The sequence below is a fragment of the Dipteris shenzhenensis genome, chromosome 21 (assembly GCF_047967505.1).
Source record: "Dipteris shenzhenensis isolate YYH24624 ecotype China chromosome 21, Dip_SZ_1.0, whole genome shotgun sequence".
In the NCBI taxonomy this organism is placed as follows: domain Eukaryota; kingdom Viridiplantae; phylum Streptophyta; class Polypodiopsida; order Gleicheniales; family Dipteridaceae; genus Dipteris; species Dipteris shenzhenensis.
Window position 1 is genome coordinate 34,185,568 of NC_141616.1, and position 17,318 is coordinate 34,202,885.

The 17,318-nt window shown below is 46.1% G+C and overlaps 1 protein-coding gene across 3 annotated transcripts in view; it reads right to left on the reverse strand.

The window, feature by feature from the left end:
- Nucleotides 1-1,731: 1,731 nt before the first annotated feature.
- The window catches only part of LOC147888774 (uncharacterized), a 32,723-nt gene continuing 17,136 nt past the window's right edge, over nucleotides 1,732-17,318 (reverse strand). Inside the window, exons 5-8 of one of the 3 annotated variants that reach the window (XM_087392671.1) lie at nucleotides 17,271-17,315; nucleotides 17,123-17,174; nucleotides 16,800-16,896; nucleotides 1,732-2,522 (exon numbers count right to left, since the gene is read on the reverse strand). In XM_087392671.1, the coding sequence (XP_087248797.1) occupies nucleotides 2,504-2,522; nucleotides 16,800-16,896; nucleotides 17,123-17,174; nucleotides 17,271-17,315 (213 nt within the window). In that variant the 3' untranslated portion in view covers nucleotides 1,732-2,503. Of the gene's footprint in view, nucleotides 2,534-16,799; nucleotides 16,897-17,122; nucleotides 17,175-17,270; nucleotides 17,316-17,318 lie in introns of all 3 variants that reach the window. The other 2 variants (XM_087392669.1, XM_087392670.1) reach the window with 2 other exon arrangements.

The following is a 17,318-nucleotide window of genomic DNA, read 5'->3' on the forward strand; positions in this document are numbered from 1 at the left end:
TGCCTTTGTTATTGGCATACTGGCCACCCTTCTTGAAGAAACTCCTAGTGTTTTGTGATGCCCTACGAGGATGAAGCAGATTTCTTTTTCAGTGGATCCATGGTCCTTGGATACTACCCCCTTAACCATGATGATTGGGATGAATAAATAAAACCAGAAATGATTTAGGTCTGGGTCCCAAGCTTGCGGATCGAGCAGTCAGACTGGTCGGACAGTTGGATCATCTGTGAAATAAGCCAAGATCGGCCAATCTGTCAAAGGGTATGGTGAAGGAGCACTAGCATCTGCTGCATGTATCACTAGCATGGAAATCAAGCTTGATGGACTTTTGGAACGGTGAAATGCATTTAAAAACTAAGTGATTGGTAGAAAAATAGCTAGGGATACAAATGTAAAAGTGTGTGACAAATGTTTACTTGCTTTCAGTTTCTTGTATCCACGATACTTTCTTGCAAATTGTTTCAATAATTCTAGATCAATACAAAAATGATGTGGTTTATGGAAAAATGTTATGATTTAATCGGAAGAGGTTGATACACAAGCGCTTTAGGATCGAGCTCCTAATTTGGCTAGCTTTATAAGCGAATTTCAGCATTCTTCAAAAACTACCAAGCCCCATTTGACTATTCTTAATTCAAGCAACACATATAAGTGAAGAGGCTTGTGTGCCAACTCCAAAACTTTTTGAAGGAAAATGCATATTCTTTGAAGTTATGAGAGTGATGTTCTTTGAGCTTATAAGGGTTATCATCTTTACTTGAAAACAAGAAATGACACATAGTCATAGATGAAAAGTTCCAAATGCTTGGCTAAAATTCCTTCTAGAGAAGCTACTAGAAATTTCATGCAACTCAACCTTTAACAATGGATTTACATTTCTTGGGGGCAGTCAATGCATGTCTTCATGGCGAACTTCTAACTTTCATTATTCTATTTTCTTAAAAAATATCATTCTCATAAGCTGAAGAATACACAAGAAAACTTCTACTTATAGAAAACTTGACTATTTAGGTCAAAATAAACTTAGAACTAAAATTTATAAGAAGAAATCATTCCTTGGTTCCAGCTAGAAACATTAGCAACATTACGCCCTAGAAACATTAGGAAGAAAATTATTAGGAACAAATCATTCCTTGGTTGCACTTATATTACCCAAAGCAACCTTACGAAAGATAGGAGGCCTAGGTAACAAACAACCATGTTTTAGTGCTAATAAATGCCAAACCATGCTATGAAGAAAAAGGGCATTGTATCATGCCCACAATAATCTTGGCACTGGATCTTTCAGGAATTTGACTTGATGTAGACAATAATATGAAAAGTGTTTCAATTTATGAAATTTTTTGTCTCTTTCATCGATACTTAGTTAATAACTTTTCATAAAATTAAGAAAAAAGATTGCATATGTATTTTGATCGGTAAGCTGCAAAGGGCAGTATTTGGTTCGTTTTGGATTACACATTCGAAAGTACTATTGTTTAGCTATTAGATGTAAAATCAACCATTAGCTTTGATTATGGTTTTCCACTTTGATATAAGAGACATCACTTTCCAGGCCACTCACTGTAGCAATAGACCTTTGTAATAACATTGTATTAAACCCTCTAGGAGTAGCAATCACATGGTGATTCTCCATATGGTAAAAGATGATGTCCAATGTGAGCATAAAACTAAAAGGATATGGAATTGAAAGAATGTGTTCATGCTATACATCATAGCTAGTGCCTTCATTCTATTGTAATGTACTTGCCCTACCCTATTGAGCTGCCAACAAACAAAACCAATTGGCTGAACTCATTTTTCGGGTTCACCTAGTGAGAACACCCTTCAAACTATGCGGCCAATGAGGATCTCTTGTAATCCATGTAGACAACGCATGCTTGAGTGTTGGTATGAGAATGTCTGGTTTTTTTGTCCATACAAATATTATGTTTATCTATACAGCTGCCACGTGTCAAGCAATCAATAATAGCATGCATGTTCTATGATTGTATGTATCTCTTTCTTTCTTCTTTCTTTTCCATGGATTTTCGAATAAAAATGTTCCTAAACTAGCAATACAACATGTTCTTTCTAGCAACAAGAAATGTCTGTTGCATCTGTTGTATCACTGCACCATACTTGAGATATGTGTTATATGGATCACAAAGCTTGAAAAACTTCAATGTCGATAAAGTTCAATAGCTATCATGGATCTCAATAAACAAATCGTGAATAGCCAATCAAAAATTAAATCATCCATTCTAATGCAGAATAGCTCTGAAACAAATATGTAAGTAGGCTTTAAACATAAAAATTCAGTTGATCATGGCTGTTGAGACTGAAGGAAAAAAGCTAGATGCACCTTTGATGCACATCAAGTTGCTTCAGTTATCCTCCATAACGCTCTTTGAGTAAAGGCGGTGGCTCTTCTTCCATTATTCTTGGATCTGACTCCAAATGATTCCGTATCGTTGTCTTTCGATCCCCCAAGTAGGTGTGATCTAAAAAGCTATCGTAAGCTTCAACACCAAGGCTTTTTGCTGCCAGGACACTTCAGTTCCAGTAGTGTCAGTACAACATCAAAATCCTTCCTTTAATGTCATAGTTTTAAATTTTAAAACCTCAAGCTCAGAGTGGTCTAATTCAAATACCTTCTACTTGGGACACAACTCAGCTGGATGTGAATTCCCTTGCTTGTGCTGTATGGTGATTAATCTCTTTGACTATCCATAAAGCTCAATGGACACCGGGAATCTAATCAATAAACGATATGTACCTCTGCAGCAACAAATATTGCACTGTGGCATGGTCTACTTCATAATCAGTGCACTGAAGGTGAAGGGGGACACAGTAGGGGCTTGGATCGTCTATGATCCTCTGACAAAGATGCATGTCATAGACGCCTCTCAAGAAAACTGCAGGAATGAAGGATCATGCATTAAGATGAACACGTAAGCAAAATAATTTACTGAGTAAGAGAGAATGCTCTTGCAGCCAACCGCATCTCCAGCTAACAAGTCGGTGACATAAATGCACAACAGTCACCCTGGCATATCGCGAGTGGAGCTCGATATGCAGAAGCATATTCATCCCCTGCTACCCTGGATATCCCAGCAAAGGCTCTTCTGGACCACATAGCATGCGTAAGGCAAATTCAGCTCAATTGCTTTGAGGTAGAGCTGAGAAACATTGCTTCTTTGATTGATTGGCATGTAGGCCTAAGTTAAGACTGGTGACAACAGTCTTGTTCCAAAACATATCAGATAAATTGAGGACAGAATAGGAGGAAAGATTTTGGAAAGGTTTGTAAGCAGCCACTAGGCCATTGAGCTTCCCCCTGCTTCATGACGACTAGTTCTCTACCTGCCCCTCCATTGTTGTGACTGGTCCTCAGCCTGCCCCTACGCATTGCCTTGCTGCCTGTGCCTTTAGTAGGAGGTACATGGTGTTTACCAGGCTTGTTGAGCAACAATGCTTTCACTCTCACTTTCAAGATCCCCGGACCAAGTCTCTTCTCTTTGATTCTTTGGCCCACCTAGCAGGCATGTATGGCAGCCCATGTTGGGGGCTTGATCTATCAGAGGTGGACTGGGCTCTAGTGGAAAGGCTCCAGGGTCTCTTATTGGCATGGATGATTGCAGTAACCAAAAAGCACACAAGCACCAAGAAAAGTGAAAAAGCAAGCTTGATGACCCATGTACCCACGAATAGCACTTTAGCCCGTCATCTGCCTACCTGACATACTACTCATGTTCCCACGAATAGCACTCTACCCATGTTCCCACGAATAGCCCATCATCTGCTTACCTATCCCTAGCGTGCACATGACATACCCCCCTTCCTCAAAGAGATCACTTTTGAGCTCATAAAAACTCAGAATTAGTCAACTTGCTAGAAACAACTCACTATTGGTTGAAACCAATAGACTCAAGGACAATCCCACCGAGAGATCCACCTACTCAAAAACTTCATATGAGCATGAAGTCCTAGTCAAATAGCAACAGCTCTTGTCCAATGAACTAACTGGTAACTCAACTCTGACAATTCTACCAATACCTAAGGTAGGCACATGCTACCAGTACCCAAGATAAGCAACAACCGTCCTAAGGAGTTGTGCCCAAAAGATCTGTCATTTGACTTGCTTGCTTTAATCTTGATGTCCTTTACCATATACTTGAAAAAACCCATAATCTTCTACTGAAGTATAACTACAACAATAGTCTCTTTCCAAACTCGGAAGTGAAATCAAATCTGACTTAAAGTCAAAATATCTGCTTTTCAACCTCGAAAAGCGTAGTCTAGGGCTCAGCATATCTGACCAGTCAATCTCAAAGAAGCTTTGAGTATCAAGAATCAACATTTCAACAGACTTCATTATGATTTAAGCTAGCATCTCCTAATTGTCTATATAAGTAACCTATCTTCCAAGAAAGTAAAAGATGGCTGTGTGTTCATAGCCGCAGAGTCCTAAATAAATCTGGATACTCTGGCATAACCCGGCAGCATGTGATGGATCATCGCATCCCATACCACCATAATACACCCCATACCCACATGCTATGATTACTACAACACTAGTTTGTGGATATGTCACAAACTATCATAAACAGTACATGCAAATGGCTAACCAAAAACCACAAACTGAAAAGATCCCTCAAAATTATAATGCAATTAGAGACTAGGAACTAGCTTTTGGTCCAGGGAATAGATAACATCTATGCACCAGAAACTTCCCTGACTAGCGTCCTAGTCAAAGCATCTATCTATACCCATCAAATCTTGGAAACTAAGCATGTTTCCCAAAACTTTGAACTCGTCAACATCCTAAGATTCGAGATCCCTATGAAAGGATTCTCATTAAACAATTAGCTATGGACATCTAAGACAGCCCCCAAATTGGCAATCAAAAGGTTCCCATGTCTATAAGCAACAAACAATAAAATTCTTAGAATCACGTCCACAAATAAGTGGGTCAAAATCGTAAAAGTCAACCTTATGACAAGCATAAGAAAAGAATGCATTGAATTTAGCCCGAAATCGGGTGAGTACAAAGAAAGGCCGAGATGCTTGGAGATCAAGTGCGAGATCTCTTATGCTTATAAAGAACATGGTATTGACGCAATGCTTCTAAGACACATTCTTGACATTTATCACAGTGTGACCCTTCAATCACATACTTCTAATTCTGTGGAGTCTGATAATATCTAAGAGATTCCCAAAGCTCTTCTTGCAAATACTCCATCTCCTGAAGGACAGATTTCAGTCTTCGTGGAATGAGTTTTGACGTGACAAATCCACAAGACAATAATCCAAGGAAGGAGTCTTGTTACTGTGGCGGCTCACCATTGCCGAAAACTCATGAAGGTTGAAACTGCAAGCTGCAAACTGCTTCAATTCTGCCCACCACGTGTGCAAGGAAGGGAAATCGTCCACTAGAAGATGATGGCTGACAGAAATGGTAGAGGAGGAGGATAGCATAGTGGACGAAGAATTCAGCGGGGAAGAAGAAGCATCTACAAAGTTTGCGCTGAGAAGTGACGGGTAGAGACGGCAAGTCGCAAGAGAATCTCAGCCAAAGGAGCTAGTAATGATGGCAAAACCTGAGAGAAGAATGCTCGGTGCAAGAAGCGAGAAAGAGTTGTAGTAGTGCTGCGATGAAGTAGACTGTGCGCTGCAGAAACTGTCCTGGAATCCCTTCTTGCAAAATCACAATGAAGATAGGCTGTGCAGGGCTCTGGACAAGGGAGGGTGGGGGTTTTAAAGCTGCTGGCCCAAGCTTTTACCTCCAAAAAAGCTTCCAAAAATTAAAAACAAATTTCGTTTTTTTTGGAAACAGGTTGTTTTTCCAAAATCTTCTCCTATTTTGGAAAGCATAGCTTTCCAAAAGATCTCTCTCTAAGCAGAGGCTACTGCTGTTGGCAATTAAAGCTCCCAAAAGCAATTCCCAAAAAAGCAAATTCCTAAAAGCATGGCCAGCCACTTGTGCCACACTTTGGCTCTTCTCCCTGACCAGGTCCTTGCCACTCTTTAGAGCTCAGCTCCCATCGCTCCTCTCCGGGAAAAATTTCACATCTAGGATTCATCTTTCCTAGACCAACTTGCCATCTTTCCTGCTAATCCCCAATCCGATTTCTCAACGACTGCAAGTTACTGCTCTTCTTTCCCAAGATTCTTGGCGAATTCCTCCCTCTACCACAAGGTGTTCTTGCATGACAATCAAGAAAATTCACATCCCAACAAACTACTGCAAAATCTTCAGCAACAACTGTGAATTGTCTCCTAACCTGGAATTCGCCACTCCAACATACCTCGCGTCACTTCAACCACGATCGAGATCATCCACGATAGGGCAGTTCTCATACCATCTGTCACACCTTCACAGGATCTATCCCTATTGGAACCATGGTCAACAACACCAAAATCATATGCAAGATCCTGACTCCATCAGCCCCACCGAGCCCAAGCTAGAGAGCCTCGTGGAAATTGCCAGCCCTGCAAGCTAAACCTCACCCTTGGTGTCCCATACCACCTGGTGAACAGCTACCCTGGTAGCTCCTAGCTTTGCTCTCTCACTAGCCAGTTAGTGCAACTATGGCCCTGGCCCTCTCTTTATAGCCGCCGCAGGGAAGAGTGCTCGCCAAGAAAAGCGAAAAATCCTGCTAACCATGTTCCCACGGATAACACTCTAGCTCGTCATCTACCTGCCTGTCCCTAGCATGCACATGACATCTATGATGTCCACATAGCATCCTGTTTGCTGCCCATGTGGCAGCCCCAAAAACCTTGCTTTTGTCCTATGATCCACCCCCCCAATGCACTTCCCATTTGGGGGCTCACAGGTGGGGAGGTGACCAACCCTAATCCAATGAATCAATGCCAGTGCCCTATCACAGGCTTCATGCCACCCTAGCACTAATCACAGCCGGAGCCGCTCTTTATTGAGATCCTCTTATCGGTCCGGTGGACATGATTCCTCAGACAGAATACACAGGATCACCATAGTGATACCACACTACAGAATTTTCCGTCTCCCCATGAGTTCATATATTTGATATTTGTGTTTGTGTTTGTAGTTGTCTTGGGTGAAGATGCCCGCTTAGTGGCTCCACCCATTCAGCTCATTGTATCTAGTCTTTTTCACAGCCTTCAACGAACTCTCCACCGTGACGAACTCCCACGGCCATCTCCTCCCACAAAGAGATCTCTATCTCTCTCTAAAAGTCTCTCTAAAACAGATAAGGTTGGGTCCCCTAACTGTGGTTAGGTAACTATTGTGAGGTCACGTTGACCCAAGTTAAGTGGGCTGGTTAGATTGTTGCCACGCCACTCTACTAGCCATATCACCACCGACTGACACGTGGCAGCCGACTGCCACGTCAACCTTATCCATCCACGTCAACAGCCAAGTCGCCACGTCAACAGATGCAGTCAAAGTCAATCCCACGTCAGCACTGTCACGTCACCGAGTCCACGTCATAATTGCTCACATCATTAGTGTCACATCACCAACCTGCCAACTCATCAGTCCAGTCAGTTGTCATCTCATCAGTGCCACGTGGCACTTTGACCCTCTACAGGCACAGTTATCACTCTATAGGCACATTGTGCACCTTGCATGTGCACAAAGGTGCCACCTCAGCACACTGCTCTGTCCTATGATCTGTCTTTGCTACCGTACAGGTAGTGATGCCATTTTTCAAAAGCATGGAGGATAGCCAACATCTCCTTGACATCCAATTTCTTGCTTTCAAAAGCAATTATCCCGTGTTCCTGTCTTAGCACAACCCCTAAGCCTTTGCCATTGGCATCTGCCTCCACAATGAAAGTACGTGAAAAATCAGGACATACCAACACCAGGAGCATGAGTGAGGGCGAATTTCAGGTCTTCAAAGCTGCGTTGTGCATTTGTAGACCACATAAAAGCATCCTTCTTCAATAGGTCTGTCACAGGGGCTGCCCTCTTGGCAAACTTGCGAATAAAGTTTGCCTGTAGAAGGAAGCAAGACCTAGAAATCCCCTCAACTGAGTAGGGTTGCATGGCTGCGGCCAATCCTCAATTTATTTCACCTTTGCAGGATCCACTCAAATGCCATCCTTGCTCACAATGTGACCAAGATACTCAACCTCTTGTGCCATAAAAGTGCATTTGCTGGCTTTAGCATAAAGCTGATGCAATTTCAAAATTTCCAGCACTTGCTTGACATGTCTGATGTGCTCCTGCTTATCCTTGCTGTAAATGAGGATGTCATCAAAAAATACCAGCACATATTTGAAACGGAGAGGCTGCAAAATCTTGTTCATGAGTGCCTAGAAGGTAGCTGGTGCATTGGTCAATCCAAAAGGCATCACCTTGAACTCATACAGTCCCCTCTCTGTGCGAAAGGCTGTCTTGTGCTCATCCCCAGCTTTCATTCTAATCTAATGATAGCCGGACCTCAAATCAATCTTAGTGAAAAACTGAGCACCCTTGAGTTCATCCAACAGGTCATCCATCCTGGGGATTGGAAACTTGTTTTTGATGGTGACCTTATTCAAGTCTCTGTAGTCAATGCACATACGGTAAGAACCGTCCTTTACTAGGAGCATAGGGGATGCAAAAGGAGAAGTGCTATGAGTGATGAAACTATTCTGAAGTAAGTCCCTCACTTGAGTTGCCACTTCCTCCTGTTCTACCTTAGAGAGTCGGTATGGGGCCTTATTGATTGGCTCACTGTCAAGTTCCATAACTATGGCATGATCTACATCTCTTCTTGAGGCAACTGTGATGGCAAATCAGCAAACACATCTGCAAACTCTGAGAGCAATCTCTGCATATCACAATCATCAACATGGGGAGTGCCACCCTCTTTAGTTACTGACACATTTAATGTATATATGGCGCTGCCCCTCTTGAGCTCTCTAGCCAACTGCCTTGCTGAAATGACCTGCGATTTAGGAGCTGCAATACCATGCAATGTAATTGATCTGTCCCTGTGGACAAAGCTGAGTGTTAAGGCATTGAAATCCATGCTGATTTTGCCCAGTGATTGCAACCAATCACAGCCCACGACAACATCTATTGGGCCCATGTCAAGTGCCAAGAGATCACCTGCAAATGTATAGTCATCAGAGAACTTAATCCTTGCATCTTGACAACAAGATCTACTGATCATATGCTGTCCATTGGCCACTTCTACTCTCAGCCCATGGTCTATCTCAGTAGCAATCAGTCCCACCCTCTGTAAGGTCTTGCAGTTAACAAACTTATGGGTGCTACTGCTGTCCACCGACACATGCACAATCCTGCCATTAATTATCCCTGTCAACTCTCTCTCTCTCTCTCTCTATATGATAATCGAGCTGAGATGCCATGTGCACTCCTCAACTCTCTGGCCTATCCAGATGCTGTAAGTCTTTTTTACATTTTGCACTTTGTCCCATAGACCCGCGAGGTCTCCTGAGGACATTAATATGACTCTCTCTCTCTCTCCCCGTCGCTCAGCCCCCCCCCTCCCCGTCGCTCAGCCCTCCCCCTCCCCGTCGTCCGTCGCTCAGCGCCCCCCCGCCCTCCCTCCCTCCCCCTCCCCGTCGCTCAGCCCTCCCCCTCCCCGTCGCTCAGCCCTCCTTGTCGCTCAGCCCTCCCCCTCCCCGTCGCTCAGCCCTCCCCCCCCCCGCCCTCCCTCCCTCTCTCTCCCCGTCGCTCAGCCCCCCCCTTCCCCGTCGCTCAGCCCTCCCCCTCCCTGTCGTCCGTCGCTCAGCGCCCCCCCGCCCTCCCTCCCTCTCTCTCCCCGTCGCTCAGCCCCCCCCCTCTCCGTCGCTCAGCCCTCCCCCTCCCCGTCGTCCGTCGCTTAGCCCCCCCCCGCTCCCTCCCTCCCTCTCTCCGTCGCTCAGCCCTCCCCTCCCCGTCACTCAGCCCTCCCCCTCCCCGTCATCCGTCGCTCAGCCCCCCCCCTCCCCGTCACTCAGCCCCCCCCCTCCCCGTTGCTCACCCCCTCGCACTTGCAGCCCCGACCCACCCCCCCCCCTTTTTTTTTTTTTTTTTTTTGGGCAGCCCCAACCCCAACTTTTCTTTTTAATTTTAATATCTCTCTCTCTCTCTCTCTCTCTCTCTCTCTCTCTCTCTCTCTCTCTCTCTCTCTCTCATCGCGCATTGGCAGCGCTCGCCATCTCCCGCTTTTCAATGTTGCCGGCTTCTCGTAATTAAAAATGGCCGACACCGTCAAGCATGTTACAGAAGCAACAACAGCAACAACATCAATGGCCGCCACGACCGAGATGCTGCACTATAGTAGAAGAGGACTCGCATCTTCTACAAAGGACAGTGCACTGCCCGCACTTGCCGCACTCCCAGTCGCAAGTACACTGGTTTCAGCTCCATTGTCTCATCTTCTGCCCAGCGCAGTGTCCACACTCCCAGTCGCAGGTTCATCGGTTTCAGCTCCATTATCTCATCTTCCGCCCATAGCTACTTTGTACCCGCAGTTTTTTTCACCCCTCCCCTCTCAGGTTCCTTCTTCTCCTACCCCTTCTCCACCCTTTTTTCTCTCCCTCTCACAGCCCTCTGTCACCTCTTCCCCTTTGTTACCTATTTTACCTACTTTGCCAGAGGTTACCTCCTCCTCATCCTCTCTACAGACTTTACCCATCCCCTCCTCTTCTTCCCCGGTACCCGCTTTCTCTCCCCCTTTCCAGCCTTCTCCTTCATCCCCGCTACCCACCTTACCGGTTTCCCCCCTGTCTCCCTCTCTTTCTCCTTCCATGCCTTGCACTGTTTGTCCTTGCCGCCACATCCTGCCAGAGCTTCAGCACTTTGAGACCCATCTCCGAGCTGCACTTCAGATGCTTCACAGCAAGGACGAGACCATTTCTCTACTTACGGCTCAGGTTGCATCTCTTGCTGATCGAGTGACACAGCAGGATCGGGAGATCTTATCTATTAGGACAGATCTTCAGGTCTTATAGGCGACCCATAGGACTCTTGCTGGAGAGATTCATGGACACACAGAGCGAGTGCAGCAGATCGAGACTCGCGTTCAGCACATGGACACATCTCCCACTACAGCAGTAGCAGCGGTTGAGGAGCGTTTGACCTCCCTTTAGACAGAGGTCCAGAGAGCCACAGAGTGGGTGGATGTCGTCCGCCGTCAGCCATCACAGCCTCAGAGATCTATTGTATCAGCTACATTGGTCGAGTCACAGCAGAGGGCCACAAAGGCCCTCAACATTCGCATTCGTGGTATCTTGCCCTCGGCGACAGAGTCCACGATGACACAGGCTGTGACCTTTGTCTCTCAGACATTGGGAGTACAGGATCATGGCTTAGAAGGAGCATATAGAGTCGGGAGGGATCCTACTAGAGAGCAGCCCCTCATTATCAGATTCAGAGATGCCCAGGCACGTCTAGCTGCCCTCAGGAGGAGAGGGACACTCAGAGACCACCCACAGATTTCCATGGACGAGGATCTGACCCAGATACAGGTTGAAGAGCGCAAGGCGCTCATGCCTCAGAGAGATGTAGCCCAAGCTCAGGGCAAGTGGGCAGTGATTAGGGATGGCAGACTCATCACAGGCACCTTGAGGCGTGCTCCCACAGTGCTTAGAGATGGCAGACCAGCAGATATAGCCCCACCTCCACCTCCTGCCCCGTCCGCTTGACGGGACAGGGCCCATGGGACACACCACCCGTCAGATAGTCTACGCATCGCTGTATGGAACTGCAATGGTTCTTTTACAGCACAACCAGGCAATCTACGGGGGGCATTCTTTGGGAGAGATATCATCTTTTTCACGAAGACACACGAGAGTCCAGAGAGACCTTTGCCACGAGTGACAGGGTATACATGGAGATCTGCCTTCAGGCAGCACGCCCGGACATTTGGAGTGAGAGGATCTGGAGGAGTGGCCATTTTGTACAGAGAGCATCTCGATCGGATCATCACAGTGGAGAGAGCAGATTCACATGCCCGATTCTTGTGGGTACGCATCTGCCGCAGGGCCCCTCAGCGAGATCTTTTTATTGCAGTTTGCTACTTCCCCCCGGCGCAGTCGATCTATTCTTCCACTGGACCAGGCCAGTCCATATTTGAGGATCTCTCAGCGGACATTGCAGATTTTTCACGTCGCGGAGAAGTCATCCTTTTAGGAGACTTCAACGCGAGGACCTCAGATAGACAGGCCCTCACTTATGACTTCATGGAGGATCCGGTCATACTCCCAACATTTCACGATGATAGCCTCTGTCGGACTTCATCAGACTGCACAGTACATCCCACAGATCAGGGACGTCAGCTACTGGAGCTCCTCACCTCGCACAGTATGGTCATTTATAACGGCTTGTCCAGGTGGCCACAGTCTTCCATGCCTACATTCTCTTCTGCTTCTGGGCGTGGTACTAGTGTTATCGACTACATCATAGGTCCCCCGACTCTAGTCCCTTCCATCCATAGCCTTACTGTTAGCCCCTTCATGCCCTCTGCCGACCATGCACTCATCCACTTTACTTTGACTCATGTCTCCCATGACCCACCTCCCCCTCGTTATCACGACCGCCAACCCTACTATGAGGTTCATTTCGACCACCAGTTCGATGATGTATATAGCCAGAACCTCAGCCGCCTACTCCGTCCTCATCTATTAGATGCTCTACCATCCACGCGGGACCGGTGGGAACTTGTACATACTTCACTCGTTTCTGCCGCTCACATGTCGTTCCCTGCCACATGTCATTCGTCTAGTCCCCCACCGGTTGGTCTTGTTCCTTGCAACGGTTGGTATGACGAGGAGTGTAAGGAACTCCGCAGGAAACTTCACCTTGAGACCAAGGAGAAGTGTCCCCTCCTTGCCGAAACCAAGAGAGACTACAAGTGGTTGGTTAGGCGCAAGAAACGCCAATTTCTAGCCCGGAATGAGGAGGAACTGAGATGCTTGCTTTTCAGCTGTGACTCCAAGGAATTCTGGAGAAAATTCCTCCGCTCGAAGTCTCAGAGCCCCCTCACAGATCCACGTGTCTGGTTTGCATATACTTCAGCTCTATACGATGTTCCAGATCAGCCAGATATCGATTTATCCCACTCCCCTAGGCCAGCTTCATCTAGTCTCTTCACACCGCGGAGAGTGTCCGTGCAGCAGTCCACCGATTGAAGAACGGGAGAGCTAAGGATCATGATGGATTGCAAGCGGAGTATGTAATCCATGGGATTGATACCTTAGATTTTGTTCTCTCCCGTCTCTTCAATGAGTCTGTTTGTACAGGCCTACCACAGTCCTGGTTAGGCAATACCATAGTTCCTATTCACAAGTCGGGGGACCCTATGGAGCCGTCGAATTACAGGACCATCATGATTGGCCACGTTATGGCCAAGATCTATGCATCAGTTTTGGAAAGCCGTATAAATGACCATGCCGAGACGACAGGACTCAGAGCTAGAGGGCAGGCTGGATTTCGCAGGGATTATTCGACACTTGACCACATTCTCACACTCAGGGCACTGGTAGAGGAGGCGAAGTCACGAAGGCAACGGCTTTATTGTTGCTTCGTGGACTTCAGGAAGGCATTTGACACAGTTCCGCGATTCAGATTGTTTCAGAGGATTCACGAGATGGGCTTCAGTGGAGAAACACAGTGGGCTATCATGGCTTTGTATGAGAGGGTCACTGGTCGGGTTCGGACACGTGAGGGGCTCTCAGAGGAGGTATGCAGCACGATTGGGGTGAAGCAAGGTTGCCCGCTCTCTCCTACTCTCTTTGGACTATATATTGATGAGCTAGAGATGTTCGTACAGATGACAGGCGGTGTGGGCTCTACTCTCTCAGGATCCTCCATTCCTATCCTCCTGTATGCGGACGATGTGGTTCTCATTTCCTCTACTGCTCAGGGCCTCCAGGCACATATTGAGGCACTCCACAGGTTTTGCCAGGACAGGGGATTGACCGTAAACCTTGGCAAGACCAAGGTTATGGTTTTCAACACCTCTAATCGTATCTACAGCACGGATGAGTTTTGCTTCACTTCTGACAGACAGCCCATTGAGCTTGTTAGAGAGTACACTTATTTGGGGGCAGTTTTCAGGGGACCGATCTTTACCATGACATATGCAGCACGAGATAGGATTAGTAAAGGGTATGCTTCGTTGGCTCATCTTGAGCGTCAGTGTTTTCAGTCCCACTTTCAGCATCCCAATACGAAATCCCTGCTATTTGACACATTGGTGAGACCAGCTGCGATGTATGCATCTCCTTTCTGGGCAGGAGACCTTAGCGCTGCAGATTGGAGACGAGTAGAGAGGTTACAGATCATCATGTTCTCTCGGCTCATTAGGGCCAAGGCTACAGTTCCGCACGAGATCATGCTAGCAGAGTTTGGAGCTACTCCCCTTGCATTGGATGCAGCGTTTTAGTCGGTCATGTATTTGCACAGGGTTAGGGAGTTTGGAGACTCAGCAGCAGGCAGAGCTCGGTTGCCATGGTTAGCACTTGCATCTTCTATGGAGTTGGCACGATCTGGGGCCCGATATTGCTGGTACTTCAGACTCACTAGGTGGCTCACATCTCTTGGACTAGACATGGATAGACTGCCTCGCTTCCGATACAGCATAGATGCCCCTCATCTCGAGTTGACTCGCCACGAGCTTAGTCAGGTCACGAGAGCAGACTTGCTGCAGCTTCATACGTACCGCACTTGGATTTATCCCACGCAGCTTCCGACGAAGATGGACACATATCGTGACCACTTCCTTTGGATCTCAGAGGATGGATTTGTCATTCCACTAGGCTACACAGGTATCCACATGTCCCACTCACTGAGGATTGCCCTTGGCCAGCTTAGAGTCTCTTCGCATCAGCTCGAGATAGAGGCTGGTAGGATGCGACGCATGGAGGATGGACGGCGTCCAGGCCGAGAGACCAGGATCTGTGCCCTTGTTGCACCATGGGAGAGGTGGAGCCAGAGGAGCACTTCATTTGCAGATGCCCGCTATATTATGAGATCAGAGGGAGATTCCACTGTCTCTTCACGGATGGCTTTGGACCTCTCTCACGAGTGATGGATTATGAGGATCAGCATTGCCTAGCTCTTTATGTCAGGGAGGCCACTATGCTTCGACGACACTACCTCAGAGACCATCAGCACAGACCGGAGCATGATAGAGCCCAGCCCGATAGAGCTCAGACACACGCTATACCAAATGACAGGTATCAGGAGGAGCACGAGGAGGTCAGAGCTCACACAGGACACATGCCTCCACCCTGTGGATGTACATATGAGATGGTTTGTAGACGCCGCAGGATCTTGTTACATAGGGGACGTACTCGCCGCTTCATCTCCAGACGATCCAGGATGATGGCAGCTTTTCGGAGGAGACTTACTCATGGAGATCTCGTCCCACCAGCCGCTCACCTCACTTTTGCTCACATTTGTACTCTCATAGCAAGAGGCAGAGTCGATGGACAGGATTTCCAGTATTATTTTGGTTCTCAGACTCCGTGACACCTGGACTTGTATCTTTGCATTGACATATTGTACTCATCCCCCCATTTTGCACCCAGGGGCGGTTTCCTTGCATCTAGCTTACTTTGTATTTAGGCTCGGATTTGACATTATGTACTTTCACTTGCATTGTATTGCGTAGCACTTAGATGATATTCGACGATGCCTCTTCTTTGTGGCACGTTGATTTTGTGCTATCTTGTACGCAGAGTTCTTGATGTCCCATGGGCCCATTTTGGCCTTTAGTGGACAATAATACACTTTCTTTCTTTCTTTCTTTCTCTCTCTCTCTCTCTCTCTAAAAACTAGTTCACATGATCTCCAGGTAGAGCAAGGTAGATGGGCAAGACCCCGGATCCTCAGAGAGGAAAGAACCTGCCCCATAGGGGAAGTAGAAGGATTTGGGGATAGCAGAGATCTAAAAAATCTACTGTAGAGCCTATGCACGCATCAGAGAAGGATATGAAACAATCTACCAAAGCAACCAGCCAAAAAGCTAGGAAGCTACTTGAAAGATATTTGAAACATCACAATAAGCTACTGGGTCTAGCACACAAGCTAGCCCAACAAGTACTCAAGACATGACAAATTGTAATATTCTCTCACTCGATGTAAGGGATCACTACTAGTTGGCAGCGATCGCCAGTGCCATAGATCCTAAAGGGTCTCCCACGGACTTTAATACTATCATATCATATTCTCTCTCTCTCTCTCTCTCTGTATGTGATCAAGGTATGGTTGAAACAGAAGAACACATGGTAATGATATGCCCTCACTATGCACACATTAGGGAAGAGTTCAATCACCTCCTTGAGGGACATAACAAACTGGCTGATTTGCTGCATAAAGGGTCACCTTCAGCTTTAGGAACATTTGTGTATAAGCTCTTCAAGCATAGGAATCCACCTGAATCCTAGAAGGTGGTTTCTCTTTCCACCCTCCCATCTTCGGGAGGAGCTTTCATGTACTTGTGATATTGTATTGCCCAGGTCCCATAGGCCGGTTTGGTCTTCAGAGGACGATAATATATTCTTCTTCTTCTTCTTCTCTCTCTCTCTCTCTCTCTCTCTCTCCTGTTATTTCTTGAAAACATGTACAAGAGAAAATATTGCAAATTCCTCCAAATGATATCAATTAAACGTCAAAGGACTATTGGACGTTTCTTTGAGAACTGCCTTGGAAACATGTACTAGAGCAAATATTGCAAATTCCTCCAAATGATCTCAATAATTCAAAGGACTATTGAGACCCATGTTTTTCTTTGAGAACTACCATGGCTCTATATACAAAATGGAATCTGGTACTTGCAGTACAAAGTTGATTTTGAAAGATAACTACATATATTCTCACTCACCAATGCCGAAGATAAACGCGACATGGAAGAATGTCATCCCGCCAAATCTTATCAATTCCATATTTACCATAACGTTTATGGAACTCCTCTTTGCTCCCTGGACCGAAAATAGAAATCAATAAAACCACATTCTATGGGATAAATTCACTATTCTCAATTGTATGAAATCCATTAGCCATACAACATCAAACATCCAAAAAATCATTACCTAACACTAAATCAAATTAGACCTTGCAATTTTTTAAAGAAAAAATCATGTTTAATAAATACCCTTGAAATCATGCTTGGAAACATAGATCTACAATATTCAGCAGAAGACGCACCTTTGCAGCGAAATTTGTGATACTCTTCATCACTGTAGTGGCTGCACACCACCTGTAAGCATCTTCACTGGATGTAAAGTCCACCAAAATATTCATTTAGAATCAATGAATCCCTAGATGTTTTTGTAGTATCAAACACAGTATGTACCACTGGCTGAGATGCAGGAGTTCCATCAAAAGATTCCGGAATGACCTG